Source organism: Augochlora pura, chromosome 7, assembly GCF_028453695.1.
Source record: "Augochlora pura isolate Apur16 chromosome 7, APUR_v2.2.1, whole genome shotgun sequence".
Classification (NCBI taxonomy): Eukaryota; Metazoa; Arthropoda; class Insecta; order Hymenoptera; family Halictidae; genus Augochlora; species Augochlora pura.
This window is the reverse complement of record NC_135778.1, coordinates 31,341,618-31,358,575: the sequence shown is the minus strand read 5'-3', so window position 1 is coordinate 31,358,575 and position 16,958 is coordinate 31,341,618. Positions and strand designations below refer to the sequence as shown.

The 16,958-nt window shown below is 43.8% G+C and overlaps 1 protein-coding gene across 1 annotated transcript in view; it reads left to right on the top strand.

Moving 5' to 3' along the window:
- The window catches only part of Mgl (low-density lipoprotein receptor-related protein megalin), a 40,986-nt gene extending 25,000 nt beyond the window's left edge, over positions 1–15,986 (top strand). The window contains exons 7-19 of the mRNA XM_078187008.1: positions 113–8,368; positions 8,451–9,018; positions 9,087–9,330; positions 9,430–10,037; positions 10,130–10,422; positions 10,520–11,037; positions 11,149–11,386; positions 11,462–11,716; positions 11,815–12,321; positions 12,439–12,815; positions 12,886–13,493; positions 13,584–13,683; positions 13,782–15,986. Of these exons, the coding sequence (XP_078043134.1) occupies positions 113–8,368; positions 8,451–9,018; positions 9,087–9,330; positions 9,430–10,037; positions 10,130–10,422; positions 10,520–11,037; positions 11,149–11,386; positions 11,462–11,716; positions 11,815–12,321; positions 12,439–12,815; positions 12,886–13,493; positions 13,584–13,683; positions 13,782–14,057 (12,848 nt within the window). The 3' untranslated portion in view covers positions 14,058–15,986. The remainder of the gene's footprint in view (positions 1–112; positions 8,369–8,450; positions 9,019–9,086; positions 9,331–9,429; positions 10,038–10,129; positions 10,423–10,519; positions 11,038–11,148; positions 11,387–11,461; positions 11,717–11,814; positions 12,322–12,438; positions 12,816–12,885; positions 13,494–13,583; positions 13,684–13,781) is intronic.
- Positions 15,987–16,958: the final 972 nt, after the last annotated feature.

Genomic DNA, 16,958 nt, shown 5'->3' with positions numbered 1-16,958 from the left:
ATCAGAAAAAAGAACGAATTTTCATACTGAGGAACGTATAAGTGTTAATAACAACCGTCTACATAGCTGATTTGAAATAAAAATGATATGAAATGTCTGTTTTCATGGACAGACCGTGATGAATGTTCGGAATGGGGTTTCTGCGAACAATTGTGCAAGAATACTGACGGGTCTTACGTCTGCAGCTGCGAGCCAGGATACACAATCTATGGACGACATTCGTGTCGAGCAGAAACTACCGAATCAGGTGTCAATTTGGAGCTGTTGGTTGCTCAGGATCGTGCTGTATGGAGAATGTCTCCAACCGGCGAAGACCGAACAATCGTTGCCAACACGACTAGTGCTAGTGGAGTGGATTACCTATACTCTCGGGACCTTCTCTTTTGGAGCGATGTTAAAACCAGAAAAGTACATTGTCAACCGTTGAATGGCAAAGACACAGGTTCGAATGTAGACATATTCTTGGCAAGCTCGTGGAGTCCAGTGGCTGTCGCTGTGGACTGGATAGGAGAGAAGTTGTACGTAGTGGACTCAGCAGTTCAGAAGATCGACGTATTCGAGTTGGATGGTAGATACCACGGTATCGCTCTGGGTTCTAATCTAACTAATCCAGCAGACATTGCCTTAGATCCCACAGTAGGTTACATGTTTGTGGCTGATGGAAAACAAGTTTTAAGGGCTAACATGGATGGAACTGTAGCTTTCCCAGTGGTTTCTGAAGCGGCTTATAAGGTATCCGGTGTGGCGGTAGACATAATTGCTCAGAGGATTTTCTGGTGCGACTCTCAGTTAGATTATATTGAAACGGCTAACTACATCGGAAAGAACAGAGTCATGGTACTCAGAGGGTCGCATACTCCTTCTCCAACAAGACTTACAATGTTTGAAAACAAACTCTACTGGACAGACAACACGAAGCAAGCCATTTTGAGCATGGACAAGAATCAGGGAGATTCTTCGTTGCAAACGGTTTATAAAATGAGAGATGCTAAATCTATTAAGACGCTGCACCCTCTGATTCAGCGAAAGGTTTCCAATCCCTGTGGTAATAACAACGGAGGATGTCAACACATGTGCATCGTGACTGCAGCCAGTGATCAGGAAAACAGGCTAGGCTATCGATGCGCTTGTGACATAGGTTGGAAGCTTTTGCGCGATCAAAGGAACTGTAACTTGGTTCGCGAGTTTCTGATGTATTCTCAACAGAGGTTCATTAAAGGCAGAGTACTAGAGCCGGTGATGGAAGGTTTCAGCGATGCTATTTTACCTGTAGTCTCGAGGAGAGCTAGATTCGTGGGATTGGATTATGACGCTCGTGACCGGTACATTTATTACAGCGATGTACTACAGGATGTAATCTACAGAATTCATCAAAACGGCACTGGCCGAGAAATCGTTCTAGCTAGTCAAAATGAAGGTGTTGAAGGTCTGGCTGTCGACTGGGAAGCGAAGAATCTTTACTATATCGATTCACGTAAAGGAACCTTGAATGTCCTCAGCACCAGAAATGTTACCTACCGTAGAACGCTGCTGAAGAACTTAAAACGACCAAGAGCTATTGTAATCCACCCCAATCAAGGTTACATTTTCTTCTCTGAATGGGACCGGCCCGCGAATATCAGTAGAGCTTATACAGACGGGTCTAACTTGATGGTTTTCAAGAATTTGACACTTGGCTGGCCAAACGGTTTGGCTATCGACTTCGAGAAAGACAGATTATATTGGTGTGACGCGTTACTGGATCACGTTCAACATTCCAACCTGAATGGTACCGATGTCCGCACGGTTAATTCTAGGCTCATCCGGCATCCTTTCTCTATAGCCATTCACGAAGAATGGATGTACATCACCGACTGGCGGTTGGACGCTATTATCAGACTCCATAAGAGAACCGGTGAACAGGAAACAATTTTGGTACGTGAGCCAGCTACCAACCGACTATACGGGGTTAAAGTATTTAGCCCGTATATCCAAGCCCCTCAGTTTATTCATCCATGTGCTGTGTACAATGGCTGGTGTCAGAAGTTGTGCTTCGCCATTCCTCAGAACAACACCAACAGGTACGGGACCGCCAAGCTAACAAAAGTTTGCGGTTGTCCTTACGGTGAACGACTTCAACATGAGAGAACGTGTGTACCTGACCCAGATGCTGAACCACCTTTGGAAGCTTGTCCAAACGCGTGGGACTTCACCTGCGCGAATCAGAGATGTGTTCCTCATACCTGGGTCTGTGACGGCGAAAACGATTGTTTGGATAACAGCGATGAACAGAATTGTACTAAACCAACTTGCGGTCCCAACGAGTTCCAATGCAGGTCGGGCAGATGTATGCCTATGCACTTCCGGTGCGATTCTGAGAACGATTGTGGAGATTACAGCGACGAGGCAGACTGTCCAAACCGAACCTGCAGCGCTAATCAATTTGCTTGTAGTAATAACAGGTGCATACCTAGTACCTGGAGATGTGACTCAGAGAATGATTGTGGGGATAGTTCTGATGAGGGCGATTTTTGCGTAGCTAAGACCTGTTCTTACTTCCAGTTCACTTGTCCTAGATCAGGACATTGTATACCACAGTCTTGGGTTTGCGACGGTGATAATGACTGCTTCGATCAGCAAGATGAGATGGACTGCCCTCCTGTCACCTGTCTCAGCACTCAGTTCACTTGTGCTGATCAGAAAATGTGTGTCCTCGACTCGTACAAGTGTGATGGAATCTCCGACTGCAACGATGGTAGTGACGAAGTTGGGTGCCCTTCATTGGCGCCTGATCAGTGCAACACTGACAAGCAGTTCCAGTGTGCCAGTTCAGCCATATGTATACCTAGAAGTTGGTACTGTGATGGAACCTATGATTGTCCAGATAAGTCTGATGAACCAGGTCCTTGTAGGAACGTTGGTTGCCGACCAGGATTCTACAAGTGTGCCAATGAGAAGTGTATGTTCAAGGCTTACATCTGCGATGGAAAGGATGATTGTGGGGATGGGTCCGACGAGGACCCCGAATTGCATGCCTGCACGTCTCCAGAGTTCAAGTGCGAATCACATCAGTGGAAGTGTCCCAATGTTACTGATCGGTGCGTGAACATAACCAGTGTATGCGATGGGAAGTTCGATTGTCCCAATGGCGCTGATGAAGGTCCAGGATGCGATTTTGAAGAATGTATTCCCAGAGGAGGGTATTGCAGTAATGATTGCATTCAGACACCCATGGGCAAACAGTGCATTTGTCCTTCAGGAGAAGAGCTCAGCAAAGATGGATACACCTGCCAGGACATAAACGAGTGCGATCCTCCTGGACGGTGTTCACAGATCTGTACAAACATCAAAGCAGGCTATTACTGTAACTGTGTCGATGGATATGTTCTGGAGAAAGACAAGCACACTTGCAAAGCTGTTAACCATAGTGCTGCTTTCCTTATTATATCCAATAGACACACGATTTTGGTGGCTGATCTTCAAGATCAGGCGTTGGAAAGAGTACCAATAAATGTGGAAAATGTCGTAGCCACGGCTAGCAACATGCACACTGGTACAATCTTTTGGTCAGACATGAAATTGAAGAAAATATCAAGATTAGATAGGGGTACTGACCCCGAGGATGTTATATCCACTGGATTAGACTTGGTGGAGGGTCTCGCATACGACTGGATTGGTCAGAATTTGTACTGGCTGGACTCTAAACTGAATACCATTGAAGTAGCTAAAGAGACTGGCGCTAGTCGTTTGATACTGGTCAAAGAAAACATCACTCAGCCTAGAGGCATGTGTCTGGATCCCAGTCCTGGGGCAAGGTGGCTCTTCTGGACAGATTGGGGTGAGAATCCTCGAATTGAAAGAATCGGAATGGACGGTACTAACAGGTCTACCATAATCAGCACCAAGATCTACTGGCCTAACGGACTTGCCTTAGACATAGCAAACAAGAGGATATATTTCGCTGATAGCAAACTGGACTTCATTGACACCTGCCTCTACGACGGAACCAAGAGAATTCAAGTATTGGCTAGCTCCCATTATCTTCTACATCCCCATTCGCTAACTCTTTTTGAAGACACAATGTACTGGACAGACAGACAGCTCAACAGGGTTCTGTCAGCCCACAAGTTTTATGGTGCCAACCAAACCGTTGTATCTCATCTGATTTCACAACCATTGTCTATCCATGTGCATCATCCAGTTTTGCAGCCGATTACACCAAATCCTTGTATGAACGCCACTTGTGCCCACTTGTGCCTTTTATCGCCAACGAGTCCTCAAGGCTACAACTGCAAGTGCCAAATAGGATTCCGGCTGCTTCCTAGTGGCCAGTGCCAGGAGGAAGAAACTCCGTACTTGATGGTGTTACGGGGATCGCAGATAGTAGACGTTTCCCTGGTGCCAGGTAGCACTAAGACCGGCTACATAACTCCAGTTGTGGGCGTCGAGGGTGGCAGGTTCATCGACTATGATAGAAAAGAGAGAATGATTTACTGGTTGCAGACCAAGGATGACGACGATGAAAACGGCACAATTTACACAACTCCCTACAGTGGTGGAAACAGAACCGAATTCCCTAATCCAGCAGGGGACAGTGGAATAGTGGGCGCACCCTCTGCCATGGCCTTTGATTGGCTGGGAAGGAATCTGTTCATAGGAAACAAGTTCGCGTCTAACATTGAGGCCATCAAAATTGATGGTAAGATCAGATATAGAACCATAGTCTTGGCAAATGATGGCAATGTGACCTCCGTGGCCAAGCCTAAGGCTATGTGCGTGGACCCGTTGGAAGGACACATATTCTGGGTGGATGAGGGCAGCTTTGGGATACCAATGAAAATTGGCAGAGTCAACATGGATGGCACAAATCCTATCATACTGGTGAAGAACGTTTCAAGACCTGAAGCTATAACAATAGATATTCCTACCAAAACCATTTACTTTAGCTCTTCGGATCCTGCCCTGATTGTGGCTATATCAACCGACGGCCAAAATCAACGGACCATCGTTTCCCAGAATATCGCTTTGCCCAAGGCTCTAGCTGTTCATGAATCTAGGCTTTATCTCCTCGACCCATGGTACGACAAAATTGAAAGGGTAGATCTTCCTGAGGGAGGCAACCCTACGACTATAATTGATAATGACTCCGAGCTAAAGACATTGACTATCTACAAGAAACGGGTCACCGGGGAACATCCATGTTTCGGGAACAATGGTGGCTGCGAGCAGATTTGTTTACCCGCCTCTGGAGGTACAAGAGTCTGTGCCTGTGGCATGGAGTACCGTAAAGTCAGCGAAACTGCCTGCGAACCGTTCAAAACCTTCGCTGTGGTGACACAGTTAGATGTAGCAAGAGGATATAGTTTGAAAGACGCAAAGGAAGCTATGGTTCCTATTGCTGGAGTCGGGCATCACATCCTTCATGTTGACGTGCACTACGCTGGCAACTGGATTTACTGGGTGGAGTTCACCAGAGGATATTGGAATGGCATATTCCGTGTCAGGCCTAATGGAACCGAGTTGCAGCACATAGTCAAGCAGGGTATAGGCTCGAATGGCATCAGAGGCTTAGCTATTGATTGGGTAGCTGGTAATTTGTACTTTACCAATGTTTTCCCACATGACAATTATGTCGAGGTGTGCAGGCTTGATGGTAGCAATAGGAAAGTTCTCGTGAAGAAGACTACCGACTCGCCCAGGGAGTTGGCAGTTAATCCCATCAAACGATATCTCTACTGGATCGATTATGGACAATATCCGAAGCTGGGGAAAGCTTACTTAGATGGAAGCAACTGGACGCCCATAGTCACCTCTGGTATAAGTACTCCTAGGGATATAACTATTGATCTTGCTACTCATGATGTCTATTGGGTGGACTCCAAGCAAGATACCATTCAAAAGGTATCGTACACAGGTGGGCACCGAGAGATTATTAGACGCAACCTACCCAATCCCATGGGAGTCGCTATTTATGGTAATGATGTGTACTGGGTCGACAGAAACTTGGCAACTGTGTTTAAGGCCAGCAAGCGTGCTAGCACCAATATTACTCCGGCTACTACAGTCAGGTCTAATCTACAAAAACTGAGAGATATCGTAATGTTTGATCAAAGTAGTCAACCACCAGATCCTACGAATCCCTGTGCTCCAGGGGGAAAGGCAGGATGTGAGCAGCTCTGTTTCGCTATGCCTAAAGAAATGACAATGCCCTCGGCAATGTCACCTACGATGGAGTACACCTGCGACTGCGCTGTTGGTAAATTGGCAGACTATAGTTCCGGTTCAGAGTATCCGACGAGTTGTAAAGTTGTAGACGAATATCTGGTGTTTGCAACTAGAACAGAAATTAGAGCCATAGATCTGAATCCTCAGACTACAAGCGTGCCATTCCCCGCTGTGGGTAACTTGACCAACGTGGTTGGTGTTGACTTTGATTATCAGGATAAGAAACTGTTGTTCACACAGATTCGACCTTGGGCTAAGATCGCCTGGATGCAAGCGGACCATCCATCTTCATCTGACATTCACACTCTGATCAGTAAAGGAATCAACCCGGAGGGAATTTCTTACGATTGGACTCAAAAGAAAGTCTACTGGACTGATTCCTCTAATAACAGCATCTACGCGATGGACATCGATGGCTCAAATCTTGTCATGATAGCCAGAGTGGACAGGCCCAGGGCAATTGTTGTTGATCCTTGCAATGGCTCTCTCTATTTCACTGACTGGGGTCGTTTCGGTACTTCAGGAAAAATCTTCAGGACCACTATGGCAGGCTCTTTGAAGAAAGCGATCATTGACAAAGATCTTTCTCAGCCAAGCGGCTTGGCTATCGATTACGATGATCACATGTTGTACTGGACTGATGCAGTTCGCGAGAAAATAGAACGTTCAGAGTTGGATGGTAAGAACCGTCAAGTTCTAGTCAGTGCAACGATATACCCGTTCGCCATAACTGTCTTCCGAGAACATATTTACTGGACGGATCTCCAGTTAAGAGGCGTGTATCGTGCGGAGAAACACACCGGAGCCAACAAAGTGGAGCTAGTGAAACGATTGGATGATTCGCCACGAGATCTGCATATTTATTCGGCAGGTAGACAACAATGCAAAGTAAACCCTTGCAATATCCTCAAGGGTGGATGCGATCAGTCTTGCCATCCAGGCGTGAATGGATCCGTTGAATGCAAATGCGATGACAACAGTCGGCTTGTGAATGAAGACAGGATGTGCGTGCCAAAGAATGTCACCTGTGACTCCAGCAAGTTTGCCTGCAGGAATGGTCGTTGTATATCTAGGATGTGGGCCTGTGACGGCGACGATGACTGCGGAGACGGTTCCGACGAGGACACCAATTACTGTTCCTACCACTCGTGTAGCCCCAACGAATTTAGATGCAACAACGGCAGATGCATCTTCAAAACCTGGAAATGTGATCACGAGAACGATTGTCGCGATGGCAGTGATGAGGAAGGCTGCGTTTATCCTCCTTGTGCTCAAGGTGAGTTCACCTGTGCCAACTACCGTTGCATCCCCCAATACTTGGTCTGCAACGGTATCAATGATTGCAAGGACAACGTTACATCCGACGAGACCCACGAACGCTGTCCCATGAACACAACCTGTCCTCCCAATCATTTGAAATGCGAGAAGACCAACATCTGCGTGGAACCATACTGGCTGTGCGATGGCGATAACGATTGTGGAGACAACAGTGATGAAAATCCCCTGCATTGCGCTCAAAGAACCTGTCCGCAGAACAGTTTCAGATGCCCCAACCACAGGTGCATCCCTGCTACATGGTACTGTGATGGCGACGATGACTGTTTGGATGCCAGCGACGAACCGCCGGGTTACTGTCAGTCAGAAGGCAGAACCTGCTTTGGAGACTTGTTCACTTGCGATAATGGTAACTGCATTCCACGGATGTACATCTGTGATGGGGACAATGACTGCCTGGATAATTCTGACGAGGATGAAAGGCATCAGTGTAACGACAGGAAATGTGACGAAGAGACCGAATTCACCTGTACAGCGAATAAAGTCTGGAACAGGGCTCAGTGCATTCCTAAGAAGTGGTTGTGCGATGGAGATCCGGACTGTGTCGACGGAGCTGATGAGAATGTGACTATGCACCATTGTCCTGCACCTGTTCCCTGTGCAGATAATCAGTTCACCTGCGAAAACGGCCGCTGTTTGAATCAGAATTGGTTGTGCGATCATGACAATGATTGTGGCGACGGTAGCGACGAAGGAAAGTTCTGCAACTCGAAATACAAACCTTGCACCAGCCAGGAGTTTGCGTGTCACAACTTTAAATGCATCAGGAAACAGTTCCGCTGCGACGGTCAGGATGACTGTGGGGATCATTCTGATGAGGATGGATGTCGTAAGTATATTCAGTCTTTCCGTACGATGGTAAATATTGCTGGTGATTCGAAATTGATATATATTATTGTCTCTGTTTGCAGCATCGAAAGTGAAAAATACCACGTGTCCCAATCCAGGAGAGTTTATGTGCGCCAATGGAAACTGCATCGACCAACGTTTGGTTTGCAACAAGGAACCTGACTGTGCAGATGAGAGTGACGAACCTGCCCATTGCAACGTGGACGAATGTGCCCAAGTAGAAATGAACCAGTGCGGGCATAAGTGTGTCGACACACCCACCAGTTATTACTGCGAATGTAACCCTGGGTACAGATTGTTAGCCGATGGCAAAGCTTGCGAAGACATAGACGAATGTGTAGAAACGCCACAAGTGTGTAGCCAGCAGTGCGAGAACACACCAGGTAGCTTCTACTGTAAGTGTAACGAGCACTGGTACGAACGTGCCGCTGATGAACACACTTGCAAGAGACGGGACAATATTAAACCTTGGATCATTTTCACCAACAAGTATTATGTCAGGAACATGTCCATTGACGCCTCAAATTATAGTCTGATGCATCAGGATCTGATTAATGTTGTTGCCCTAGACGCCGATTATAAATCAGAGATGTTATATTTCTGTGACGTTACTGCTAAGACCATATTCAGGTAAAGTTTGTTGCATAATGTTACTTAGGTTGATTTGTGGATGCCTTACATATAAACATTTATTTTAGAGCCCCAATTAAAGGAGGTGAAAAAGAAGCAATTATTAGACACGATAGTCTTGGATTAGAAGGCATAGCAGTCGATTGGGTTGCTGCTAAGTTATACTGGTTAGATCGTCATGCTAAGCATTTGGATGTCGCTGAAATGAATGGCACCAATAGAAAGACTCTACTGACAGGTATAGCAGATCCACGAGCTATTGCTGTGCATCCTGGTACCGGGTATCTGTACTTTACCTCTTGGCATCTGCAGGTAAGCATCGAGAAGGCGCACACTAGTCTTCTTTTAAATAATCACAATTTGAAAATAGTTAGTATGGTATTGTTTGCAATAATGCATTGGAATTTATAGGCATACATAGGCAAAGTGGGAATGGATGGCAGCAACTTCACAAGAATACTCACCTGGGAAGATGATATTGCGTGGCCGAATGCATTAACCATCGATTACTTCACTGATAAAATCTTTTGGGCAGATGCTCACTTAGACTATATAGCATTCGCTGATTTGGAAGGTCATAACAGGAGAAAAGTTCTCACAGGAAACGCTGTGCCACACGTATTTGCCATCACCGTGTTCGATGATTTCATCTTCTGGACCGATTGGAACCTGAAGGCCATTCAACGAGCTGAAAAATTCTCGGGAGCCAACATTCGTTTGTTGCGCAACACTACTCACAGGCCATACGACATCCATGCCTATCATCCTCTACGACAACTGTCTTACAAGAATCCTTGTGCACTTAACAATGGTGGCTGCTCTCATCTTTGTTTGATATCACCACCTGCAAGTTCCTACTTGTTAGAAGGCTATGGTCAGCCTGGTGTGACCTCGTACAAGTGCGTATGTCCAAATCAATTTATATTGGAAAACGATGGCAAGACCTGCAGAGCCAATTGTACCGCTGGCCAGCATCGTTGTGGAGCCCCCGATGAAAAATGCATACCATGGTACTGGAAGTAAGTAATCTCAATTGAAATTATTCGCTGCCAATCTTTGTTTCCATAGCTCTCTAACCAAATAACACTGTAATTAAAATTTTAAATTAAAGATGCGACGGTGAAAAGGATTGTAAAGACGGTTCCGATGAACCAACAACTTGTGTGCCACGAGTGTGTCGTCCCAGCGTCTTCCAGTGTGCAAATGGCAATTGTAGACCTAGCGTAGCGGTATGTGATGGCGTTGATGATTGCGGTGACAAGAGCGACGAAGCAATTTGCTCATTAGAGTGCGGCGAATTAGAGTTTAAATGCAAGTCTAATGGACGTTGCATCCACGAGTCTTGGAAATGCGACGGGGATATTGATTGCAAGGATGGTAGCGATGAAGATCCTGCTATTTGCCGTAAGTATTGGACACTTACTTATTACTTGTTATTTTTACTAACATTAAATTTACTTTGTGGTCAAGTAATTTACTGATGATTAATCTTTGAACGCAGACAATCGAGCATGCGATCCAAGCACGGAGTTTACATGTAAGAACGGCCGGTGCATACAGAAAGTGTGGATGTGTGATTCTGACAATGATTGCGGGGACGACAGCGATGAACCAGCATATATGTGTCGGCAGAGAAATTGTACCACAGGTTGGCAGCGTTGCCCAGGTCATGCTAACTATCGATGCATACCCAAATGGTTGTTCTGCGACGGTAAAGACGACTGTCGCGACGGATCCGACGAATTACCTGAGAATTGTCTCAAGTGTGATCCAAAGATGGACTTCAAGTGTGCCAATAATAGATGTGTGCCGAAACAATGGCTTTGTGACTTCGCTGATGACTGTGGTGATGGCAGTGATGAGGCAGAGGCCGTATGTAAGGGTCGCTACAGAGAGTGTTCTGAGTCTGAATTCCGCTGTGACAATGGCAAGTGTATTGCATCTAGGTGGAGGTGTGATAGCGAAGATGATTGCGGCGATGGCAGTGATGAGAATGGATGTCAGACATTCGTGTGCAAGGTATGTTCTGATAATCTTTAGAAAACTAAAGATGATTCCGGGTCTTTAAAGTTATTACAGTTGTATTCTGTATTATTAATATCGTCAAATGAAAACATTTTTGTATTACAGAATTATACATTCCAATGTGCAAGCGGACACTGTATAGCGTCCTATCTACGATGCGATGGAACAAGAGACTGTAGGGACATGAGTGATGAGATTGGATGTCCTCCAAGGTATCCAGGTGGAAGATACTGCCCGCAGTCGAGATTCGAATGCGAAAACAACTTGTGTGTATATCTAACTGACATTTGCGACGGCAGCGACGACTGTGGTGATGGGTCTGATGAGAATCCAAATATGTGTGGTAATGTTCTCAAACATACTAATTGTAAGACCGCGTGTACGAGAGACTTATAATTAACTAGATGATGTCCTTTAGCAAACTTCAAATGCGATACAACAAGAAGATTCCAATGTGCAAATCACAAGTGCATCGCCAAGTATCAGTTATGCGACGGCTTTGATAATTGCGGTGATGGGTCCGACGAGAACAATATGACAATGTGTGCAACGAAGATCAACGCATGTGACCCCATAACCGAGTACACCTGTTCCAACAAGAAGTGTGTCGAGCGTACCAAACTCTGCGATTTTGCTGATGATTGCGGGGATTCTTCCGACGAGCTTGGTTGCCGTAAGTCTTAATACACTCTCACATGTTTATCGTCAGACTTTTATTTTCAACTAATAAAAGGCACCTACTATCATCACTGATAAACAATATCTTTTCAGACCACAATAAGCCGTGCTTGGATAGCAATAAAGGTGGCTGCTCTCATTACTGTCATAACATCACTGATGGTGGTTACATCTGCGCCTGTTACCCAGGCTACATAATAGCACAGGACAATAGGAAGCATTGCGAGGACATCGACGAATGTGCCACTGGTCAACACCACTGTTCCCAGATTTGCACCAACATGAATGGTACCTATTCCTGTTCGTGTAGACAAGGCTTCCAGCTGTCTGACAACCGTAGCGGAGTCTGCAAAGCTTTGGATTCCGAAGGAATGGTGTTATTCGCGAATGGACCAGAGATTAGAGCCTACGAGCTTAATAAGAAAGATGAGGTTGTGGTGATTGCTGACGAGAAGAGAGTGAAGTACATTGACTTTGATCCAAAGGAAGAATATGTGTTCTGGATTGATAGTCATGACAATACCATCAAGAGGTCTTACATGTTGAATGCAAAGGGTGGTCAAGTGGAGATAGGATACGCGCAAGATTTAAATATAAAGAGTAATTTCATTTCATTTTTATTAAATGTGTTTTGCATTAATGATAAATCAATGCTCTAATTGTTTTCTAAATAGATATTTTTATGGGAGTCAAATACAACGAATTCACTTATTTCAGGCGAATCAACGCTCACCAGTTTGGCAGTGGACTGGATTAATGGTAATCTCTACTGGACCGAGATTGACTCAACAGGACCGACACCATTTGGACGAATAATGGTCTCTAAAGCTGACGGCAGGTATCGTCGAAGTTTGGTTACGGTGGGCCTGGAAATTCCAACTTCTATAGTCTTGGACCCTGAGTTGGGAAGAACTATTTGGGCGGATGCTGGTAGCCAGCCAAAGATAGAGATTGCCTGGATGGATGGCGATAGAAGGAAGCAACTGGTTAGCGATAGAATTGGTCAACCCACTGCGCTGTCTATTGACTATTCCATGAACCACGTTCTTTACTGGGCTGATAGCAAGCTAAATACTATCGAATCCATTGAACAGGTGAGATGGCAGTGCTACTTCCAACGGCTTACTTGAAATCCTTTTTTCTGAACGACCAATTGTCTTGCAGGATGGGTCGAACAGGAAGGTGATCCTGAAAGGTGGGGGCTTGAAGCGCCCAGTGTCTTTGGATGTGTTCGAAAGCAGTCTTTACTGGACTACTAAACTAACCGGTGAATTGATTAAGCAAGACAAGTTTGGCAGAGGAGTGCCACAAACAATCATCAACGATTTATTCATATCTGGAGGAGTGAAAGTGTACCATGGTCTACGATACAACGTCTCTGTGAGACATCTTTGTCACGACGATCAATGCACGCATCTCTGTGTACCTATTTCACGCGATAGCATCCGATGCCTTTGTTCGGACAGCATCGGTCCATTCCCGCAAAGTGGTACTTTGTTGCGGAACGAGCGGCATTGTGATGCAACGAATGAAAGGCCGTTGCCTGCGCCTAGAATCTGCCCTTGCAGAAACGGCGGTTTATGTCAGGAAGGTGAGGACTATAAGTTGCAGTGCTCCTGCCCGGCTTTCTTCCACGGGGAATTCTGCGAAATTGGTCTGGTGGCCGCTTCATCAGGTAGTGCCACCGCTGCTATCGTCATTCCCATTGTCATCTCTGTACTGATCCTCCTGGGAGCCGCCGCTGTTGTTATGGTGCTCAAAAAACGACCGTTGTAAGTGTCCAGTAAAATGAAATTGATGAAGTCGCACAATTTACATTGAAGTCGAAGATATTCTCTAACGTATATTAATTGAATTTTTAGTGGCAAACCCGGTGGTCTTGGCAGTCTAACTGGTGCCCAAAGCGTATCCTTTAGACAGGGTAGCAACGTTGAGTTTGGCGTGCCTGCTCATGAAAGAATGGTATGCAAAACTACTGCATGCTCCTCTACAATTTCGATGTTATAAGCATTCTTACAATAAGTTTTCTGGGTATTAATGAGTCTATTGGTCGGAAACAGGAACCCCTGGACGTTGAGTACAACCTTGGCGATGTGAGCAACAAGAACAGGGATTTCAGCAACCCCATGTACGACGCAGTGAACACTGAAACAGGTGCTACCAACGGCACCGGTGCAAGCAGCATGTACGAGCTACCAGCTGAGATGAAACCATCCAGCATCCAGCACAAAGAACCACCGCAACTACATCTTAAAAGAAGAGAACTTGACCCCACGCCGATCGATTCGGGGAAGGACACGCAACAGTTGGTCGAAGAAGACAAGTCCGAATGTTAGATAGTTTAAACTCTTTTGTGCAGTGACGTGGTTAGAAAGAAGTAGGATATGAGATGCGTAAAACTCAACAACAAGAAAACCTCGATTGTCTGAGAAATTACAATTGTTATATTATTTCTGGTAATTAGATTGAGTCTTGACTGACACCCAATTTTTACTCTTTGAATCTCCTTTTTTTTATGCGGAACATTTTACAATATTGACTCTAATATTATATTTCCTTTTATCTGTACTATTACCAATCAAGACTCAAACCTAATAGGTTTGTGAGCATGTAATCCGATGAGGAGGGAAACGAAGCGACTCTTTGAGTGGCAAATTTTATTTTAATCATTTTTTTATAGATTTTATTCAGCTTGACGGGAAAGAATTTCTATTAAGCATAAGACTGAATGTGTTTCGACAATGGCAATGTTTTTGAGAATGTCGAATGAAAGAGCTGGGAACAAAAGATCATTGTAAAAATCATGCGATGAAATTGTAGTGTGTTTTAGTGATTTTTTAGTAGCGAGTTTCCTGCGCATTGTCGGAGAAAAGAGTTCAGATAGTTCGTCTGACTGCGCCACTGCTTCTACGTAGGGATGCTCTCGCATCTGTTGCACTTCCCTCTTTCGTTAGTGTTGATTTGAAAAAATCCTGTGAACAAAATTTGTGCTTGAGATTGAAGTGCAGCGCATGGCGAGTCGTGTCATCTTAGGTGCGATTTGTAAGTCTTGTAAATACGATTGTCGCAGAATATTATTTTCACGTTGTCCATGTACCATAAAGAAACAAAACATTCCATACTTTTTTCGGAGGCAGCTCGAGGCACGGGAAGGTTGTTGAAAGAAATAGAACAGAAAAGGATAAGGCCTCGGCGAGCGCGAGTCACCTCATCTGAAACAAGAGTTTCTTTCTATCACAAGGAGAGGAGGGACGAATCTCTTTGTGCGTAAAACAAACAGAAGCGAAAAAGGGAAAGACAATTCCCTGTGTCTATACCGTTTCTTCTTTCGATATTTGCTCTTTGGCCGCGTGAACGTTGTTATGTTGTACATTTTATTTTTCGTTTAGATTATGCGCGGGGAACGTCAGTGTACAGTTTTTCTTCCGTAGCAGCTGTGATCGTAAATTACGAATTGGGTAACCGAGTATGCGAAGCGATCTTGTTTTATTAACGAACAAAAGCGTACGCCTCAGACCGTGTTGGGGGGAATTTTAAGGGAAGGAAAAAAACAACAAAAAGAGTGTTTTTTTAATCCACACACGTTGCGGTACAGTAGAATCTCGATTATGGTAGTAAGAGAAGTATTTTCTATGGAGAACCTAATTGTAAGCTTTGGAATATCTGGAGTTTGTTGTTGTACATTCCATAAAATTATACAGATTGTTAACATACTTTTAATCGGCCATTTTTTTTCAATACCAGCGTCCATTAATTTCACTATCATTGCCTAGCAAGTATCGATTAGATGGAGCAAGATACACGTGAGCAGTGGTTCGGTAATCAAGTTTCTACTGTACAATCTACTTTTTTCTCTTTTTTTTTAACTATAATGTAACATGAGCGTTGTACATAGATTTTTTTCCGATTAACGAAGAGAATGCGCGGCACTGACTCACCTTCTTTACAGATTATACAGAAAGTTATATAAATAAAGAAATATAAATATATATATTTATATATATATATAAATTTAAAAAAAAAATATATATGTATATACATACATGTATCTATATTGTATATGTATGTACGAGCGTATGGGTAAATTATTGCGCCTCAAGCAACCTCGGTAATGATTTTATCCTGGGCGGGGCTCCGGAGTGTCCTAATTTTATTTTTTAATTGTACCAGTATTTTCTGTATTTTTTTTATCGAACTGGCGAGATGATGATTGTTAATATATTGTTCGACTATTAAACAGGTACCGTCCAAGAATAAACAGTGAAGTTTAAAGACGTGCTTTCCCTCCATTTTGTAGCTGCAGGTTCACTTCTGCAGGAAGAAAGGTGGCAATAGTAAGTTTTATTATCGTTTACAATATTATAAAAAGATTTTAATCGACGATGCAATTTACAGCAATTGGATCTTAACCTATCAACGATTAAAGTGTAAAACTTACAAATTATCACATACATTCATATATCGGTACATTCTAGAAAGAGGAAAACGATGGGAAAATAATTATAACATTTTTCAAAATTATTCGTACAATACATTACGATATAAATTTCATTTCTCAACAGTATCTTTACATTGTTTACAATCTTAGTTAACATTCAATGCAATGGCATCACAAAACTTTTTCGCTACTCTATCTATAGAATTGTAAAAAGTACTTTCAATTCCAATACAGCACTAGCACACAATAAAACTTGAATATTCTTTTTTCTCGTTTTTTAATGTTATGCTATCAGTCTTCAACGCTGGACCGTAAAATTAATTCAATATTAGTACAAAGCTTCAAAAATTAATATCATATTGTCCAAAGAATATCAATTTTTCTGTGTATGCATAATAAATATAATACTTTCATTTGTTTATATATTCTTATTTACGAATATATAATTAAAACTAAAATTTGTAAGCAGGTTGTAGCTATTGCAATAAAAAGTTAGATTAGACGCTATGCGTATTTCAAGTGAAGCGTGACGGGCTGTGTACGGTGGAAAGGATGGTGGGTGACCGTTCAGTCAAATTGGCAGAAAACCGCAAAAAGATAATAATACACACATCTATCTCATCCCAGTTGGTGGGGAGCAGAAGAATACACCAACAGTATCTTCTGCTTGTCGTACGAGGCGACTAAAGGGGGGGGGGGGGGGGGGGGGGTTGTAGGGCGTTAGAAACCCGCACCCTCTTTTTTAATCCAAAGTATTCCGATATTTTCAGTCATACTGCGGATCAATAAATAAATGAAA